This window comes from Calliphora vicina, chromosome 4, assembly GCF_958450345.1.
Source record: "Calliphora vicina chromosome 4, idCalVici1.1, whole genome shotgun sequence".
Lineage (NCBI taxonomy): Eukaryota > Metazoa > Arthropoda > Insecta > Diptera > Calliphoridae > Calliphora > Calliphora vicina.
Window position 1 is genome coordinate 27,052,187 of NC_088783.1, and position 21,775 is coordinate 27,073,961.

At 28.6% G+C, this 21,775-nt stretch overlaps 1 protein-coding gene across 1 annotated transcript in view; it reads right to left on the reverse strand.

The window, feature by feature from the left end:
* LOC135957493 (frequenin-2) overlaps positions 1-21,775 on the reverse strand; it is a 46,828-nt gene that overhangs the window by 15,502 nt on the left and 9,551 nt on the right. The window contains exons 2-3 of the mRNA XM_065508242.1: positions 1,553-1,577; positions 1,367-1,415 (exon numbers count right to left, since the gene is read on the reverse strand). Coding sequence (XP_065364314.1) covers positions 1,367-1,415; positions 1,553-1,577 — 74 coding nt within the window. The remainder of the gene's footprint in view (positions 1-1,366; positions 1,416-1,552; positions 1,578-21,775) is intronic.

Here is a 21,775-nt window from a genome sequence, read left to right on the forward strand (position 1 = left end):
TCAATTGAATTGGAATTAGTTTCTTATTCAAATGAATTTGTCATTTCCAATTCATTTGAACTGAATTGATTTTGAATTTATTCAAATGAATTAGAACAATTTTACAGATTGATTTGAATTGAAAGCGAATTGCAACTCCTTTTTACAAATTCAGTTGAATTGGAAATAAATGGAACTTCATGTCTGCCAAATTCGTTTGAATTGATTAAAATTTCATTCAATTGTTTTTTGTTGTGAAAAGAATTATTTCAAAATTTAGATAAGTCGTAACGAATTAAAATCAAAGAATAATGATTCATTTACAGCTCTGATATTTAGACACAAATTGGAAAATTAATAAATATGTATGTAATACGAATTCAATAAAACGTTTATTCGTCATCGTCAATATATTGCAATGCAATTGTTACGTGATACTATGTTTAATGCCAAATGTATGTAAATGTAAATATAGAATTTGGGAAAACACAATCTCGCAATTCCCAAAAAACTTACCAAAAATCACAATTTTTACAATGATGTGAATGGTTACTTAAACATATTATGGTTACCGCAATCATATAATATATCCATAATATTGTTAAAAATTGTAATTTTAAAAAACATGTGAAAATGTATAATTGGTTATGGTAAACCTGTTCAACTGTATTGTTTCTCTGGGTGTAGGAAAACAATTTTGAATATATTAAAGGCCTTGTTTCCTAAATATTACAAAATTTTCTAAATTTGAAGATTAAAAATAGATTATTTTTTTGTGATTTTTTTCATATGATTTTTCTTTATTCATTGTTTACCAAACAAGAAAAATTTTAATGAAAAACTATTTTGATTCTGCCCCACTTTCCGCAGATAAATAAAGGATTATTAATAGGCGAATAGTGAAATTTTACTAGTTTTTAATGCGAAGCAAAATAAATTCGATCTGTTTATGGTCGAATTAGCGGTTTTTGCATTCATAATACATATTCGCAAAACTAAATTGATCTTCAGTAAAATTTTGTGTTAACGCTATTTTAACAAATTACCTTATGTCCTTTCAAACCACTGTGTGTAAGTAAAATATTATGCAAAGTAGCAAAAATTCAAATTTATGCAAAAAATAAAAACAAAGCAAAAAATGCAAACATGTTTCAAAGTTTATTATTTCTACTTCTTCTTTTAAAACTTCTGGCAAGCAACATTTTTAAGCATAGACATTTGTTTAATGGTAAAATTCAAACTTTCTTTATATTTGCTGTTAAATAAGTATTTGTATTTGGAGTTAGTAGAAAATAGAAACTAAAACTTATTTACATTTAAAAAAAAAACGAACACAAAACATACAAGCAAAATATTAAAAACTGAGGAGTTTTAAACTCAAACTTACTTGTTCTGTGAGTAAACCATTCGGACAGTCTTTTAGAAAACCTTTGTGCCTAAACGCAACAAGAAGTGGAATAAAGACCAGATCAAAATAAGAAATAGACGAAAATTGAGACAAATATTTTTCAACTTAAAATTTAATAAAAAAGAAAATATTTAAATTAAAAGAAAAACAAAACAAAACACTTACCATTGTCTTATTTCTTTTTCGGTGACTGAAATGAAAGAAAGTGTAAAATATTAATTAAATAATTTTAATAAAAAATTTAAATTAATTTTCAGAATATTTCCCTAAGTGCTTCTATTATTATATCAGAAAATCAAAATCTTTTGTTATTTTTGCCAAATGCTCTAAATTGCTGTGAACGAACAAAATTTTTACATTAACTGCTGAATGAAACAAACAACTGATTTGAATACCAAATTCTATTTTCATTAAGTCGTATTTCCGCTGCAAAAACACCAACTAGCAATAAAAATAATAACAAAAAAAAATTCTTACAAATAAATGTAAAAAAGACGTGCTGTTTTACTATCTGCCGCTGCTGCTGTTGCTTTTATTCCGCTTGTTGGAATTTCAGCAAATAATAATATTTGAAATTGATGTAAGTAAGTGCATGATGGTTCTTTGCAAGAACCATGCTGGAGATATGACCTAAAAAAAGAGATTTGTTTGTCAACAAGTTTTTATAGTTTGCATATTTTACATTCTTTCTTTGGGTAAAAGGTCTCATAAACCCAGAAATTAATCTTAATCCCTTTTTATCGCACTGTTATGAGAATCATTTCCTTTTTTTTTGTTATTTAAGGAATTGATGTAGGAATTTGCAACCACAAGCAAATCAAAAAACATGTTTAGGGTAGAAATAAATTATGTGGTTGCTAAATAAAGTATGAGGTTGTGTGTATAAATGCAAATATCGAACAACTTAATTAAAATAATTTTTTTTAGGTGAAAAGCCTTTATTGATGAATAAATTAAATTGTGTGATAAAAAATGGTAGTTTTCTCATTATGTGCCACAATGTGGCAAAATCAAAATATTTTGAAAATACATCTACCATTTTTAACTGGCTGATCTATTTAACATGAAATCACGTACCAAAGCAGCAATGACAATTTTAGGATTTTGGGACTAAATTTGGTACGAGCCTGAGAATCATATTCAAAGCATAATAATGTGGAGAAAGACTGCGATTTTTTGAGCAAATTAATCCGAAATGAAATAGGTAATACTTGGAAGGGCCTGTAAAGGACCCCAATTACAAATTTGACACAGTTTTTATGTTCGAATATACTCTGTAAAAATATATTTCGAAAATTAATAAAACTATTTTACATATGTAAATATGGCAAAGATTTGGGTTTTGACTAAAAACACTATCCAACAAATTGAGACTTTTTGATTGGAACAGAATAGACCCTATAATTCGGAAAGAGTGGATTATTTTTGTGGAATAAACTTGTAATCCACCTGGTCTGAGTATTTTTTTACAGTCTTACTGTTAGAGTTATATTGTGGAATTTTATTGGGACAATTTTTGTGGAAGATCGTAACCCGCTAACTCCTGTTTTTAGGGGTAAATTTGACCCCAAAAAATTTGGATTTGACAAAACTGCTGCGGATCACCTTTAACCTTACAGGCTACTCTTTTAAAAGCTGACTACAATCCAAGAAGTCTATTCACATTCTATTCTATTCAAAAGAAGTAATTCACCAAAATATTATTTAAGACAAATATTACAAACTATTTGTAAGTGAAAACCAAATTCGGTGAAAAATTTTATAAAACAAATTTTGGTAAAAAAACAAGCAAGAGAGCTATATTCGGCTGTGCCAAATATTATCCTTCACCAAATTATACTTTAAAACAGGGTTTCGATATTCAGCTCTAGCAACATATTTCTTACATTTGACTATGCAATAAATATGAAATTATCTCATTTCATCACAATCAGCTAATATAAATATTCATACTGTTCGTTCGTATTACTATTAAAATTGCAATGCTAGTCTGCAATTTTTAGTAGCAAACACAATCCATTGCATATCCACCAAAATATATGTTCGTGCTTTAGTACCACACACAGTTTTTCTGTCGTGCTAATATTGCACTCCATTCGTTTTATTTTGTTGTGCTGGCAAACTTTTCTAGCAAAAATACACACTTCTGTAGTTGTGCTATAGCACAATTGACATTTCTGCAATTGATGCTATCAGTTGCTGTTCTTGATAAGTGCATAACAACATATCAGTAAACACACCCAATGTACAGTTGGGCAGAATCAAAATTTTTTTGAAATATATCTGGCATTTCTAAACGGCTGATCTGATCAGGATAAAATTTGACGCGGGCATAGCCAAGGAGTATTCGAGTTTAAATTATTGAAATGGGACCTACAAATGCCTCAGGGGCGGCGCTATGGGGGCTCAGAATAGGGTACCTTCGTCATGCAAAATTTTTAAACACGTGCCATTTTTTTGTTTCCCATTCGATTTCAAAGAGTTTTATATGTTTAGAAAGCGCTCGCCTATGTCTTGAAAAAATATGCTTGTGTGTGCTATTTATCTCTTATACTTTTCGAGTTATAGGCATTTCAAAATTGAAATTTTAAAATTTTGCCATACCTTGGTCCGCTTTTTTAAAAATATAGTTCGTACTTTTGTACCGAACGGGCTCGATTTTTTTTTGTTAGTTAGACAACTAAATTATCAGTAATATACAAAATATTTCAGAGTAATATCGATTATAGATCCAAAAATAAACGATTTTCAATTTAAGAATTCAAAAAATAGTAGATTTTTGCTGTTTTTTGGATGAAAAGGTGACTTAAATCTTTTTTATTAAAAAAAAACTTTCTTTAAGAACATATAACAATTTTATGTTTTTCTATAAGGTAGCTTTACAGAGAACATTTTGATATAAAAAACATGTCCTATTTTTTGAACATGTTGCCCTTTCGTCCTTCGGAATTTGACCTATTTTTTGATAAAAATTTCAACTTTGGGCCACATGTTCTAAAATCCCAAAGTTGGGATCAAAAAACGGAAAGCAGCTTTAGAAACCTTGATTTGTTCCCTATTTATCCCCAAAGTATTTTCCCAGCCCCGAAGGAAATGTAGACCATATGGTTAAAATTGTAAAAAATACCATTTTCGGGATTTTCGCTTAAATTTTTAGGAATTGTGGGATTCCATTTAACCTTTTGAAAAGTTTTTTTACACTTTGTCATTTGGAATGACAAATTTAAAAAACGTTGAAAATTTCATTGAGTTTTGCTAATAAATAAAGATTTTATTACAGATTACATATTTATTGAGTTTCTAAAACTAAAATTTTTATCAAAATTTTAATAGGATTGCAAATACATATTAGGAACAATTTGATCCACATTTATTCCGAACATTTTTTTTTCTTGTTTAGATATTTTAATTTTTGGTCTTACAAAAAAAATGCAAGTCAATATCTCAGTTAGATTCAAAAATATTTACACTAATGAATAATCGTTATTTCGTATTACATACTTGACAATAAAATAACTAGCAGCATCCAAATAGCCAAAAAACAAGAAATATCAATGCAACCATAGCAAAGCAACCAAAGAAATGTAAATTGCTGCCAGAGAAAATTGATAGCACAACAAAACAAAAACGAATGCTGACGCGCAATATTAGTTCGGCAAAAAAGTGTGTATGCTGCTATAGCACGAATATATATTTTGGTTGTTGTGCTACAATAACGAGTTGACAACTGGTTGTATCTGCTACTAGAAATTGCAAACTAACATGGCAATTTGTATAGTAATATATGAATAGTAACAGCAAATTTATATTAGCAGAGTTATACAAAATTATAATAGTAACTATATTTTTAGTATGCAGATTGATAAAAATGTATATTTACTGCAATTGACGGCTAATATAGTAGCAATTGTAAACCCTGCTTTAAAATACAATTTTTTAATATTTTTAGTTAAAAAAAATTTCAAATTTTTTAAAAAAAAATTTTTTTTAAATTTATTAGTGAAACAAATTTGTGACAAAAACATTTTTTCGGTAAAAAAATTAATTCAGTTTAAAAAATATTTTTACCGATTTTGACCCATTGAAGGTCTAATGGACTTTCAAATATCTATCATCCAAATATCAAATATCTATATATCCATAGTGTCTATATTAATGACTTAGTAATCCAGATTTTAAATAGCAACCGAGCTGGGAAAATTCCCGATATATTGATATATCAATCATATTTGTAAGTTATTTGGGGGCTACGGAAACAGACGGACATGGCTATATCGACTTCGCTATCCATCCAAAATTTATATACTTTGTGGGGTCGTAAATGAAAAATGTAGAAATTAAAAACGAAATGACAAACTTAAATATACGCTTGCCATTCCCGGCGAAGTTTATAAAAAGTTTGTGGGCTGTTATTCTCGATTTTAAATAGATACCGAACCGTAAGTATAGTTGATATATTATTGTATCAATCATGTATGCAAGTTATATGGGGGCTTAGATTTCAACATACAGACGGACATACGGACATGGCTATATCAACTCGTTTATCTATAAGGATCCAGACTATATATGTATATGTCCGTATTTGTATGGAAAAGTTATAGCAAATGCTTTTCATTTAAGATTCATATTGTCTGTATATATGACTTAGTAATCGAGAAATGTATATGTAATTTAAACAAGTAAGAAAGTATGGTTGGTCAAGCCCGACCATATAATACCCTACACTAAGTAAAAGAGCAACAACATTTTTCTTTTAAAATTTCAATAATTTATATTTTTGAGTGATTTTCGGAAGTGGGCCTTATATGGGAGCTATGACCAATTATGAACCGATCACCATGAAATTGGGTCGTGTGATTTATGTCTGTATGAAAGTTATTTATGGTGAATTTTGTGAGTAACCGACATTTTTAAGCGATTTTTAAAGTGTGTGAGTTAAAGTGATTTTCGGAAGCTGATCTATATGGGAGCTATGACTAATTATAGACCGATCGTAACAAAATTTGGTGACATGTATTTCGTATATATAAAACTTATTTGGAGCGCAATTTGTGGAGATACATTTATAAATTAAACAGACAGACGGATATCGACTTCGCTATATATAACAATCCACAATATATAGGAATTGCAAATGGAAAATGTAGAAATTACAAATGTAAACAGAAGTGCCAATAAACTTTTATTTGCTGCCGAATATAAATATTTACTTGATTAATTGCTATTGAATACAAAGCATTTAGCACTTTGTCACTTTCTTATTTTGTTCCTACCCAACTTATTTAATTTCAAATACAATATAAGATAACACCGGATATTGGGAAACACATTTCTTTTTATGATTTATCAACTAAAATATTGCATTTTTCCATAACTTTCCTTTCAGATTTATGTTATTTTCTTTGCCATTTTTATTGTTGGTATCATAAATCTGGGATTTTATTTTCACCACGCAAGCAGACAAATCCATAAAATATTATATGTATTATTTTGTAACAGCTTCTAAAGTTTTATATACATAAATTTAAGCTTTTTTTCCAAGGGATTTGAATTATATTTATGGGTATATGGAGAGAGTGTAGAAGCTAAAAACAAGCAATTTGATTGTACATGACGATTATGATGATAATGACGATGAACTAACTACTCATAAAAGACTATTTAAGTATATATACTAGTAGTCCTTCTTGTTACTAATGTTGTAAGTGAAGGTATTAGAAATACGGTTTTTATTTTATTTTATTTTTTTGTGGGGATTTATGACAGCAATTTATTATAGCTGTTGTTGATAAATATCATGATTGCTGATTTAAGTTTATATTACAAATGCATAGAGCAGCAGTGGTAGTAGCAAACAGCCATAACTGATTGTGTATAATGCAATTTATCGATTTGTAATGCAAGATTGTTCGTTAAGTTATTTACTCATTATGCAATATTGAGTTGAGATAGATGATAAAATGTCAAAGGAATATAGAAAAACTGCTGCTGAAATTGTAGATTTAAGAAAATTGGAAAATTGAGAACATTTTCAATAAAAGTTTAATAAGTTTTTTCAATTTAGTATCATGAATTTGAAATGAAACTCAATTGTGTATAAACAAAGGTAAGAGTACTTAAAAATTACTTCATAGCTAAATATATTTTGTTAAAATACTCCCTAAATCAGACAAGTACATTATTATTTGAAACAATCTTATCAATATAAGATTACAACAGTTTTCATTTTCCCTTTGCAATTAATTAGCTTTTGCTGTAGATTATTCTGGCTGTTGTTGCAACACAAAGCTTTGTCTAGTGATACTTCGCTCTATTGTACTTTGAATTGTGGCAACACAATGAGTTCTGTGACAGGCTACGTCAATTTGATACATACAGTTTTTTGTGTGTATGTCAAATTATTTTGTTTTGAGTATGCGGCAGTCTGAAGTGTGTAACATTATTTAATGTTTTTCTGTAACCATTTTCCAACCACAACATGATACTGGCAAATGAATATAAGGTTTTGAAACTGAAACAAAGCAAAATACCATAACAAAACAGTTCATTATTTAAGAATATCAAAATGTAACCCACCAGTATGAATGGTGGTATTAGAGTATAAAGTTCTTTGGTTTACTTTACATTTTCCATTCATATACATACAAAAAAAAAATCAAGCTTGTCTCTATTGAATTAACGATGTTTATAAACAAGTGCACTTTATGGTCCAGAACAAAAGGAAAAACCACAACAAAAATAATATACTTTGTACATACAAACATAGCTACATATATATTTATTTAAGTGACATTTATTTCATTTCAATTTTAATACTCTGTAGATTTAAAAGAAATTGTTTAAAATTCAATTCCATGTGTGTGCGGGTATGTTGTGACGAATATTTCATTTAAGTCGTGGACTCGAATGAATAAAAATGTTTTTTGAATACAAATTTGTATGTAAAATTTTAATATTTTAAAAACTTTTTTGCTAAATATAAAATAGCATAATTTATTCAACCATCTCTGACCACGGTTAAATGGGTAAAAACGGGTAAATACCCAGGTGTTTACTTAAAATATGGGTAAAAACTATCTTGAAGATTATGTGGAGCAAAAAAACATTGGATGGTTCAAGATAATGATTTTTTTTATGTAATTTTATGAAGAAAAAGAAAAAATTGTACATAGTAGCTGAAAAATAAAGGCATGAAGACTTGTTATTCACTGTCGCTGAAACTTTCAATATTAGTTTGACTTGGAAAATAATCAAAACTAGTATGAGGTATCGGTGAAGAATGGATTATTCCAGTTCTTCCGAATCATCAAATGATTCGGAAGAACTGATTTGTATAAGGGTTGTAAGTCTTGGAAAAATTGTACCCAGAGTGGGTGATTCACAATTGAAAAGGGTGTTCCGGAAACAATAATGGCCTTGGCTGTGGATGAGAGTGAATTTGGAGATTTTGAAGAACTTACACTATCACTGTATTCAAATGAATTCTCAGTTAAAACTTTTTCGGTTGTTTTACCAATTTCCCTTTTGGTCGTACTAGGACATTTTAGACAATTTATTAAATTGTTGGACATTTTATTTATATTTGGCCATTTATAAATTGTTGTACAAATCACAGACTTTGAATCACTGGCACTTGTAGAAAAATGTTTCCATATTTTTGCATTAATTGGTCTTCCCATGTTAAAACCTAAAAAATATTTATGTAAATTTATTGTATTTTACAACTACTAGCCTTCTCGCTGAATTACAAATCTAGTTCGCCTTTTTAATGTTTTTTAGTTTCTAATATGAATAAAAATATTTTTATTCAGTTTTTGAAAATATTTTGATATTAAAATTATTTTATAAATACTCAAAAAAAGATTAAAAAAAGAAATATACCTGGTATTTACCCAGTATTAATCCATACATCGGGTAAATACCGGGTAGAATCCCATCTATCACTGATGTTGTCTATTTCCGCCGAGACATTTCTTCAGGTTTGGAAACAAAAAATAGTCCCTAGATGATAAATCCCGATTATGAGCAAACGCGACAGTCATTTTTTCATACTTTTTCATATCCAAGCCAACATTAAAAATTGAAACCACTAAGCCACGTGAGATACGTATGGCTTCCGCAATCTCTTGCATTTTCAATCTCTGATTGTGCAACACCACATCGTGAAGTTATGAATTGTTTCGGGAGAACTTGGTGTCCTGAACGTTCGGCATCTTCTTTTTTACCATTGAAATTGATGGTGAAGAGGTCCCAAACTAAACCATTAGCCTTGGTTTGAGTGATGGTTTTTTCCACAAAAAATAATGCCAAAGGAGCAGAAGAAATTCACATTTTTCCAATTTCAACTCCAGTTAATAGGTAGTCTGCTATCATTTGCTGTCAAACACAAACTAAATGACGGAGCTTTTTCAAATTTTAACACCAGTCAACAGGCAGATGCGTGTTGACAGGAGCGGTGTTGACATTTCAGTTAAGAGACGAAAAAAGTCTCGGACTTTTTCACCCACCCTCATTTTTTAATAGATGCCAGCAAAAAACATAGAAAATCATCCTTGAGTAAAGTATATATCAATAACTATTTCTTCCAAAGTTCCAAAGTTATTGAACGATTAAAAACTTAGATAATTCAAAGTTTTTTGGTATATTTTTTATGAATAATTGTCAAACTTTTTATAGTCTTATATTAATACTTGGAAGTAAAACAGTTGGCGAAAACATGCCAAAATTAAAAATGGAATTATAAGACATCAAACTTCATAGCATATTTTATAATAAATTTTAACTTAAGAAGGAATATTTTTACTCAATATATAAAATATATTATAACTTTGGATCTGCTGTAATAATAATATTAATTTTCACAAGTACGAGTGTTATATTTGGCTATGGAGAACCCCCCATTAGTTCGTAGTTTTGGCATTCCATGGGGACTTTTATCATTTATGGGCCGAACTGTACAGAATTTTTAAATGACTTATGTCGAAAATTAATGTTAATATCATATTTTTTTGATATAGTGTCAATTATGGACCGATCCGCACAAAAGTTGGTACAAAGATTTAAGTTCAGTCTAAAACAATTTTGAGCCTAGATGTAAAAGGATTAATAATTTTCTAGAAACTTAGAATTAGAAAATAAGCAACCAAAACAAAAAAACTGAAATTAAATACTAGAAAATAGGCTTGAAATGTATTTTTATAAAATAATTTTAGAAAAATTTTGACGAAAATCTAAATTTTCTCAAAATCCATCAATTTCAAATCATTCTCCATGTTAACTGCTACTAAGTACAACTGTTAAAATTAGCAGTTTTAATCCACATTTTAGAATTGAAAAAAATTTTTTAATTTTTTAGACTTTTTGCTAATTATTCGAAGTTTTTATTTTTAGAAAATGTGTTCCAATTTGCCAATTGTCTAAAAATTAATATTCTTTGATTTATTACAAATAAATTATAATAAAATGAACTTAAGCCTAATTAAAAATTTACTTTCAAATTATATAAAAATTTTATAAATATCAAATTGGGATTTGAGATATGCATGCAATTTTGAGATGTTAGAAAATGTTTATATTTTATATCTAAACATCTGTGGGTAAATTATATACTAGAAATGCTTTTAATAGAAGTTTTTTTTTAATTTTTTTGACCAGGTTGCTATTTTGACCCAAAACTCGGAACTTCAAAGAAAATGCTAAACTTTAAATGCAAAAAGTAAAACAAAGAGCCACCCTAGGGTATAATATTACTCACTGCCTAATATATTACTCTGATTCGTTTTAGTTCAAAATTGTTACTTAGTAATACTTCTTTCTACATAACTAAATGAAACTTAAATTTCCCTTAGCATTGTTTTTATGACCTCACTGCTGTACAACCCTTATAAATAGTTGGTTTTATTATTATCCTAAGTAATTATTGCATTACATCGTCTGCACTAGTAGATATCCAAGTGTAGGTGTATAAATTTAAATTACTAAATACAAATGGTTCATTAAACTTTGTATACTATCTAATGTGGGTATCTACATGGGTATAATACAACATTTTATTAGGTCAACGCACACTCTACTCATTATTACCAAATAATGACATTGTGCTGTAAGCTTTAAAAGGTATTTTATATACCAAAAAAAATGAGTAAAACGTGTTGTTTAAAATACCATAGATTACAACAACTAAACAAAACTATTTAAGTATTAAATCATTAAAACTAAAAGCAACCCTTGTAAAAAAGAAATGTTTATTTTTTTAATAGAAATTGTAATATGAAAAGGTGTCCCTTTTCAGGAATTACTAAAACTGAATAGACAGGAATATTTTATAGTTATTTGTGTGTGCTTGTTTAAATGTAGTTATGTTTGGCACACAATTTCCTAACTGTAAGGGTTTTTTAAAGAGCTGTTTTCTTAAATTTATATAACTTATGAAAATTTATATAAGATATCCCATTTTTGGGATATTTCAAAATTTTTTGGGAATTGCGGGAATTTCTATAATAAATTTCAAAATTCGTTTTTATTTTTTAATAAAAAATTTTATATAACTGTAAAATTTCATTAAAAAAAATTCATAACTAAAAATTTTATTTCAAAAATAAAAAGAAAAAATTGTATCTTTGCAAAAACTCAAAAAAATCTTTTTTTTTCATATTCTTGAATAAAGTATTCCATTTTTTTAATTGTCAAAAGTTATATGTATGTATCCTTAAATATTACTACCGTATGTTTTTCATGTGGCACATTGGTTAAAAAACTTTTTTTTTTGGAAATAATTCGGTATCTTAGGAACTATTGGAGATATTGTTACGAAATTTCACATGGTTTGAGCTGAGGTGTTTTCGAGTTGATTTCAGCTTGTTCAGCTTCCTAGAGCTAATGGGGACAAGTACATAGCCCCTCAAAGTTGGTCACCTCGGGTCTCAATTTTTTTAAAAAAATCGCCAAAAATCCATTTATGATCCGAATGAGCTGAAATTTATGAAAAAACGTACAAATTTTTCAAAGGGGCCAAGGTTTGTGGAACTTCTGAGGAGTAGATAAAGGCCCTTTATATAAGTATTTGATATTGTTGAAAACATTATGACTTGTGGATTGATATTTTAGTAAAATTAAGTAATTTTATAAAATTTTGGGACTTCATTTACCTTAAAAACTAAAAAAAAATTCATATGGTGATTTTCCACGAATAAAAATATAAAATTTGAATTAATGTAAAATTTTAACAATTAAAGATAACATAACAAAATTTGGAACCAATATAGAATAAAATGTCCTTAAATCAATGGCATTAGAATTTTTGAAATTTTTTATTTTCAAATACTGAAATTCCTAAAACGGGGAAAATGTGTTCCAAAAACTGAGTTTTTTTTAGAAAAGTGCCTACTGTGACGTATATTTAAAAATACTTAGTACGTATTTAAAAAATATATGGGGTTATACAAATATAGAGCTTTTTCGTGGATCGGTGCTTTGCCTTTTTAGAATTTTTTACTTAAATCGATTTTTTTTTTAAATTGGCCAAGTTTGGATAGGTCTGGGGGTGATATGTCCGCTAAAGTGAGCCAAGTTTTCCTTTACACGCTTTTGCATTAAGTTATCTTTCCAGATCATATAAAAATTATATATAGTCCCGAATAAATTTTTTTTCTACAAAAGAAAAAATATATGGGCTTTTTTGGGGAAAAACGTACAAAATGCGGTCCTTTTTACGAGTTCCAACTTTGGATGCGTATAACTTTTTATAGGGAAGAGATAACTGTTAGCAAGTTGCTTTTATTTTATTTGGAATTTTATCGCCAAAATAGCTGATTTTAAAAATAATTTTCGACGCTCCGTAGGCCCGCCATATCTAAAAAACCATAAAAAGATCGAGCAAAATTAAAAAAAAATAAATCAATAAACCTGCATATCTCTTCAACTAATAGAGTTAACCATGTTAGCGTATTTTTTGTAGATCTTCTCAAGGACTATTTATATTCAAAATTTCAGCTCACTCGGGTCATAAAAGGATTTTTGGCGATTTTTCTAATAAATTCGAGACCCGAGGTGACCAACTTTGAGGGGCTACGCACTGGCCCCCATTGTCGCAAGGAAGCTGAGCAAACGTAGATCAACTCGAAAGCACCTCTGCTCATACCATGTGAAATTTCGTAACAATATCTCCAATAGTTCCCAAGATACCGAATTATATCCAAAAAAAAAGTTTCTAAACCACTGTGCATGGCAAATTATTTAGGAAAAACTTAACAGCTCACAGAAAATTTACTTTGGACTCAGTTTATTTTTAAGCAATTCTTTTTGTAATTAGTCCAATAAAGTCAAAATTGAGAAAATTGTGAAATAGTTTTGGGGTGGGTAAAAAAAATTGCAGTGGGGTGGGTAAAAATTTAATTTTCAAATGCCAATATCCTAAGATTTAAGAGTAATTGATAGCTAGACTAAGTTTTTCGTAGTGCTCGACGTGGAGATTTATGTATGTAATATTAAAATCACAATACAAACGAAGAAAACGGATCGTTTAAAAATGTAACATTTTACTTTGGGGACCCGTTGATGCACCCCCGTTGTGCCGGACTAACCGTTTAGAAGTTACAGATTTATTTCCCTCTTTTTTCAATACCACTGTGCGCTGCAACGATATAAGGTCTGGTGTTTAAAGTCATTACTTAATAAAGACAATCTTTAAATATTTTAAACTTACTCCAAATTACTAAGGAATACTGCACTTGGGATGTGGGAAAGGGGTACATTGCCACCATCAAAACTATAGGGCTCTTTCACACTCAACTTTCATGATTAGAACAAACATAACAATAAGAGCTTGTCATTATAATAACATGTTTGAATTACTATTTATAATATCAGTTACAGACATTTTAATAACAAAAAAACAAAAAGTATATTTGAAAACAGCTGTCCTCCACCATTTAATGTTCTAGAGCGAGCATAAATTTTATTTAGCAACACATATTTGGGCTTTTTCAAATAAAAATTAATACCAGCTCAAGGTGAAATTAATGAGCTGTTATTAATGGGGGTCTATGAAATTTTATTTCTTCAACTATTTCCTAAACATGTTTTGCCATTTCACAAATACACTTTAACATTTTGTATGGGAAAAGGGCTTAAGTTTGAAAATGTTTTTTTATATTTTGGGGCTTTTGTAATGTAAACACGTAAGCTACATATTTTGATTTTGTATAGGTAAAGGAATAGAAACATTTAGTGTAGATGGAAGTGTGTTAAAGAGTATTAGAATTTTAAATTTAAGTTGGGATGACCTTATATGTCAGTATTAAAGGTTAAATGAATATTTGCTTTAGTATTGCAAAACGTTGAATTTAACTGGTCACCTTATTCGACTGGCATTTTATATGTATACTGATACATATAATTTCCATTGATGCTCTAGGAATGCTAACTAGAATCTTAATGTATTTAATTGTGTTTTACAATATGTATTAGACAGATACAAACATTCTTAAGCTTGTATACATATCCTTATATGTATATTAACTTTTTCTTCTTGCCACATAGACACACACTATCATATTAAAGTAATGTGTGTGGGTAAAATTGTTATCCCCAGCGGGAAAAAGATGCAGTAAAGAGGCCTTCCTAAATGCCTCATTTTGCAGACCAAGGACTTGCAAAATCATTTTGCCGCATTGCAAAATCATTTCAATTTTACACGGCGTGTCATTGCGAGCCAAGGCCTTGCATACTCGCTGCTGTTAGAGGGCTGAGAGAAGGCCTACTTATGATGGGCTGTTGGCAGCCAACAAGCTCACTTGTTATTAGAAGGGGATTCATAGGGCTTCTTGAACACCTTCTAAGAACAGGCAGGGTGGAATGAGTATCGGATCTTTTAGAATGTGTAAGTATGCCTTTTAGAAGGCCTACAAATTGAAGTCCTATCATTTTTTCCCGCTGGGTCCTTAAAATACCTATACATACATGTTTCAGGATAAGTATACTGTTGTTGTGTTGTTGTGTATGTATCTGAATAATAACTAAAAGTAAAGTTTGTTTGTATTTTAGCTTTTTATCTACACATCTGCTACAAATGTCTACATTTGTATTTGTTCAACAAACTCACACGCATTTTGAATTTTAATCCTGAATTTTTTTTCTTTTTCTGTACTAGAATTTATATTTTAAATGAAACTGTTAAGAAATTTTATATCCTTCATTTATATTAGGATTTTTAGGGAAGTTTTAAATTAGTACACTGATGTTTAATACATTTGAGAGAAACGTGATCTATTTCAGCCCCAAATAGGTGGTTATCAAAAGAAAGTGTTTTTAATAAAGTACAATAATAAGATACAATATTCCAGAGCAGTACGAGTAACAGCCTGATTTCAATGGATATCAACACATGTTTTTTTTATAAACATATATTTCTATGATATTTTTATGGACTGATTTAAAAATATAAGTTTCTATTTATATACTCCTTCTCTGCGAGATGTAAAGATTTCCCTTATTAATTTGACATGTTAGAAACACATATCAATAGGTAATTTTGTTTATTTTTTGACAGTTAAAAAGTTCATGGAATACTTTTTCGAAAAATATGACAAACAATTTTTATACCCTTCACCTTCGTTTGTAATTTCTACATTTTTCATTTCCGACCCTATAAAGTATATATATTCTGGATCTTTATAGATAGCGGAGTCGATTAAGCCATGTCCGTCTGTCTGTCTGTTGAAATCAATTTTCTGAAGACCCCAGATATCTTCGGGATCCAAATCTTCAATAATTCTGTCAGACATGCTTTCGTGTAGTTTGCTATTTAAAATCAGCAAAATCGGTCCACAAATGGCAGAGATATGAGGAAAAACCCAGACCAACCTCGATTTTTGACCTATTTTTTACCTATATCTGGATTACTAAGACATTAACATAGACAATATGGATATCTAATGATAGATATTTCGAAGACATTTGCAACGACCATAGTAAGTTAGACCTACAATGGGTCAAAATCGGAAAAAAAATTTTGAACCCGAATTTTTTTTTCACCAAAAAAAATTTAAATTTAAAAAAAAAATTTAAATTTAAAAAAAAAAAAATTTAAAATAACAATTAGAAAATTTTTTTTTTCCAATAAATGAAAAAAACAACTTTGGAAAAAAAATAAATTTTGTTTACCTAAAAATATTTAAAATTTTTATTTTGAAGCATAATTTGGTGAAGGGAAGTATAATTTGGCACAGCCGAATATAGCACTCTTACTTGTTTTAATTTAATTTTTGCAAAAATACAAATCTTTCAAATTGAAATTATATTTTTACTTATGAATATTTTTTAATGACATTTTACATTTATAATATACATGATACAATAATTGTAGAAGGTAGAATCACTAGTGAGAGTTTTCAATATTTAGCCCTATAACGTCAAACTTTGATTTTGATTTTTTTCATATTTTTTATATTTTCTTTTGTTTAACGTTACAAGAATTGTATAATTGAGAATTTATTTTCTACTGAGTGTACCTTATGCTGTTGTATCATGGTTATATAGATTTTTCTATTGAAAATGGAAAAGAAATTTTGAAATTTGTTATCAGGAATCCTGCAATTCCCAAAAAAGTTTTGAAAAATTCCAAAAATAGAATTTTTTAGTTTTTTGGCTATAATATCCAACCACAGGAGCTGGTTTATCGGAAATCTATACAAAATAATTAAGAACATCTAATAATTGGCCATCTAGAATGGGTTACTATATTTAGATATCCACTATGAGATTTTAGAATTTTTGCCCTAAAATTGAATTTTACATATAAAAATAAACGTTTTTTCGATGGAGCTGGTCCCTTCGGCATCCACAATTTTAAAATTCGCTTTCGTTTAAAATATTTAACGTAAAGTTTGCTTTGCAAAAAATATAAATTCCTAATACATCTTTTCAGAAGTTTTTCAGATAACTTAAAAAGAAAAAAGTACTTTTTTTCCTTAAAACCAGCAAAAGATCGCCTTTTTTAAAATTTGTTGTCCAATAAAAGAAAAATGGAGAAAATCGGGAAATATTTGGAACCGCTGTTATAAAATAACTGAAGGTCCAGTATGGGTATTTACATTATGGCATGACATGACATTTGTACGACAAAATGTTAAAAAAAAAATTAAAAAGTCAAATTTGTAAAAAAAATTTTCCCAAACAGGTGTTTTTTCTCATCCATGTAACTTATTACCTATTGTTCTTAGCAAAATTTATCCCAAATAGTTTAGATAGCTATTTCTTCAAGCTTTCGAAAGAAAAAATTAAAAAAAATTAATAAATACGAAATTAACCTTAAGCTCTCTTTTGTTGTGTCTTATTTCTGACTTTCTGGTTGAATTTTCCGTTTTGGTGTGTTTAGGGACTTATAGTAAAATGTCATAGATAATATTTTTGCGGAACATTTAAACCCCTTAAATCGCTGTTTTAATGGTGTTTTTGCACTTTTTTAAAATTAGGACAAAGAAGACCCATGTCTTGAGGATTTAGAGGGTTTGTACAAAAATATTCTCCGTAACATTGTACATAACTTTGCTGAACACATTTTATACCTAAAATGTAAGGATCACATGGTTTCTTATGACGATTTACAACAATAGTTGGGAAACTTTAACCGCCTCTCAAATGAAATTCAGATGTACACTTTCAAAACGCCGATACCGTGTCTTTTTTTTGTCTCCTCTATAAAAATTTATTGGTCGGACCTTGTAATTTTGGAAAAATTTGATTTTGTCGTATAGTGCAATTAATGACTAATGTTTGATATCAATCTATTATTTTTACATCTGATAGAAATTTAGAATCTTTATAAATCAAGAACCCAGCGGAAAATATTGAAAGCTCTAATTTGGTAGGCCTTCTTAAATATATCAGCTCTTGTCATTAAATGATTTATTCCATCCTGAAAAACTATAACTCTAACATAAATCACATTTGCACTTCTTCTTTTTTAAGCTAAGTATGCGAACATACCATTTCCAATTGTATTTGAGACGATTCTAATTTTATTTCAACAGAGGAAGCTCATAAAAGTTATAAAAAAATTAAACAAAAACCCCAGTAAATAGGAGGCCAGATTACAACAGAGAAAAAATTGCATGTAATCCACGTTTCATGTTCTCTTTACAACGATCACTCCTTTAAATTTATTGATATTGAATATTTCTTTAACAATTTTAATAATTTTTTTCTTTTTTCAAAACTTCTTACCGTTTACAAAACAGGGATGCTGATCTTAAATATGAAATGAATACAAGTTAATTTAAAAACATTTGTCTGTAAATCAAATTTAATCTTTGACACCATAGTTGTTTTATTAATTTTTTAAATATGCCTTCCTTAAACAAATAAAATACAAATACTACTAACAAGTTTAACAAACATTATAACATTAAAATCTCCCTTGATTTCTATATCAATATTTATGATGTACAAAGGACCTCAATGAAACTATTAATTATAATCCTTGTGGTGTTTTCTATCGTATTGTATAAAATAATTAATGTTACTTTATGTAAAACAATAATAAGGCCATCCTTCCTCCCCTCTGGGGTATAATATTCGAAAACAATTTCAAATTCATATGCACAGTTGTTGGCCATTAACTTACAACCGAAACATATTTGCCACACTATACTCACTGCACAGTTAACAGAAAACTTTGCAAAATATTACTCCTTTAACAGGCTAAATTTCTTAATATTAATTACGTATGTAATAGTAGCATTTTAGGGGGTAAAAGTTTTAATAAATAATGTTTATAAATTGGCTTAATTAGTTGTAAAAGATGTAACAGACGAAGAGGCAGCAGCAAATGAAATTATTAATGAAAACTTTGTATTCATTAAACACATCTAAACTAAATGGCCTGCTGCTGTAACAAATTTTTAAGGTTTACCACATCATTAAATAAGTGAAAAAGAATGAAATGGAAAAATTTATAAAAAAAGAAGGGAGCAAAAAACGATGATTTGGTGATTAATGATAATAAAGAAATTAGTTTGATATAGCAATGGGGGATTGCAATAAAAATTAATAGTTAAAGAATAACAGTATAAAAAATTCAGTAGGCTCTACTAATTTACTAACCAATGGATTTTGAATTATTTTTCGTCTCACTTAACAATGCCTGTCCGTCTTGCTGTCTGTCCATATAAATATTTTGATAAAAATAAATTTCATTACTTAAAAGATAATTTTAGTTTACATTTGCTTATTCAAAGAATATTAAAACTAGTACCAATCAATAATTTGACTAGTTCAAACATAAACTGAAATCCGGAATGGACAGATTTCATACAAAAATATGGGTAAAAATTCAGCATAAACAAGTTTCACATAACAAAATACCACATCACAAAAGTATGTTAAAATAAAGGTTGTACCAAAATTTACTCAATATTTAAATTAAAAAAAACTGCTTTTTCCTTTAGGTTGTTAACTTTTATTAAAGAATAGCGAAGTATATGGAAACGATTGCGATATATTTGGATTAGCAGAACAGAAATAGGATTCCGTGATTTTGTTGGCATATACGCGTTCTTTTGTCGAAATTTCCTATAATCAGTTTGCATAAATTTTACTTAATTTCGCTGATGCATCATGGAATTTCCTTTGTTGAAACTGCATTTTGTCCACATCATCCAATTTAAACAGAAAAAAACCTTATTTTTATGTCGCGACAAGTCATTGCTTGGCAATCCCAAAATTAGCACCAAACATGATAATGAATGCATTTGTTTTTCGACAATCACATACAATGGAATGAAGTAGTCTCAGAGTGCTAATAATATGAATTAGTCTCAGAGTGATAATAATATTAATTAATATCTCTGAGCACGTGAGAGAGCCCTTAGCGACAAAGTATCGTAAGCGACATTTTCTCAATTTTTTTTTTAATTCTGTTATTAAAATTTTTGGACCATCTGATATTTTAGAGTTCTCAAAATATTAAAATTGTTAATAGCTTTAAAAATATAGGGGATAAGATTTTATTATAAGTCAATTTTTACATTTTATAGTAAAGAAATTCGTAATCTTTAACTTCTAAACTGTAATTTCACACACGCAAAGAGGAAAAAGTTTAAGTTTCGAATATGGAAATCATGGCACTACTAGGGGCCTGGACAGGTCTTCCCAAAATATCACATATCGGGTATGATAAATTTTTAAAAAACGATCCTATTTCTTTGTTTGTGCTCCTATTTCATAATTACATACTTGGAATCTACACGTCGAACAAAAAATCTTCTCATAGCAATCAATTATCTCTCATAGCTTGGAAGATATAAGAAATATTTATCTACCCTACACCAGTCTTGTTGGACTAACAACAAATCTATGTGTCAAATAAAAAAGAATTATTTAAAAATACTGACCGAGTTCAAGTTTATACGCATTTGAATTAAAAAAGGCGATTTTTCGCTAATTTTTTGGGAAAAAGTACTTTTTTTCTTTATAAGTTATCCAAAAACATTTCTAAGTACATACAGTGAGCCTCAAAAGTGATTAAACACCAGAAATTATTAGATTTTTCTCCTAATCCTAAAATCTATCCATCGATTCAAGTTTAAAAGTTTCGGTATATTAGAGATTGAGTTGAATAATAGTTTCAGTTCTCAAAAAAAAAGATTTAAGTCGGAATATAATGATTTTTATGATCTTAAAAAAATCACTGGTGTATACTCACTTCTGAGGCTGTGTATATATGTATAAAGAATTTACACTTTATGAAAATATCAAAAAAATAATGCAAAAAAATGTAAAATGTTTGATTTCGAGGGGACTCGGTCTATCCAAAAAACACTTATTATACCCTACACCACCATAGTGGGTAGGATATAATGCGTTTGTTCAGATGTTTGTAACGCCCAAAAATATTAGTCTAACACCCACCTTAAAGTATACCGATCGACTTAGAATCACTTTCTGAGTCGATTAAACGATATCCGTCCGTCTGCACATAGGTCTGGCGACCCACTTTTTTTGGCCAAAACTAAAATATTCACTTATATACATAAATTCATACAAATGATACAATTAATAACAAAAAACATACATTTTATTAAGTTTTTAATAATTTAACTTTTTTCTATTTTTTTCACTTCCACTCTGCCAAACTCTGAGTAAATCACAATTTTTGAAGTAAAAGTATCCTGAAACAAAAATTGATTTCTTAAAAATAAGCAGAAAGTTATGGATGATTCGTAAGCACAAAATATCACTGTAATTTTGTGCGTTTTTGGTTGGTTGAAATCGGTTGAAATTATATAAGTTATATACTATTTTTTTTTATAAAAAGTTAAAATCACTGATTTTTAGGTTATGAAAGTTTTTTATGTAATTTCTTATTACCATAATTTTTATTGAATA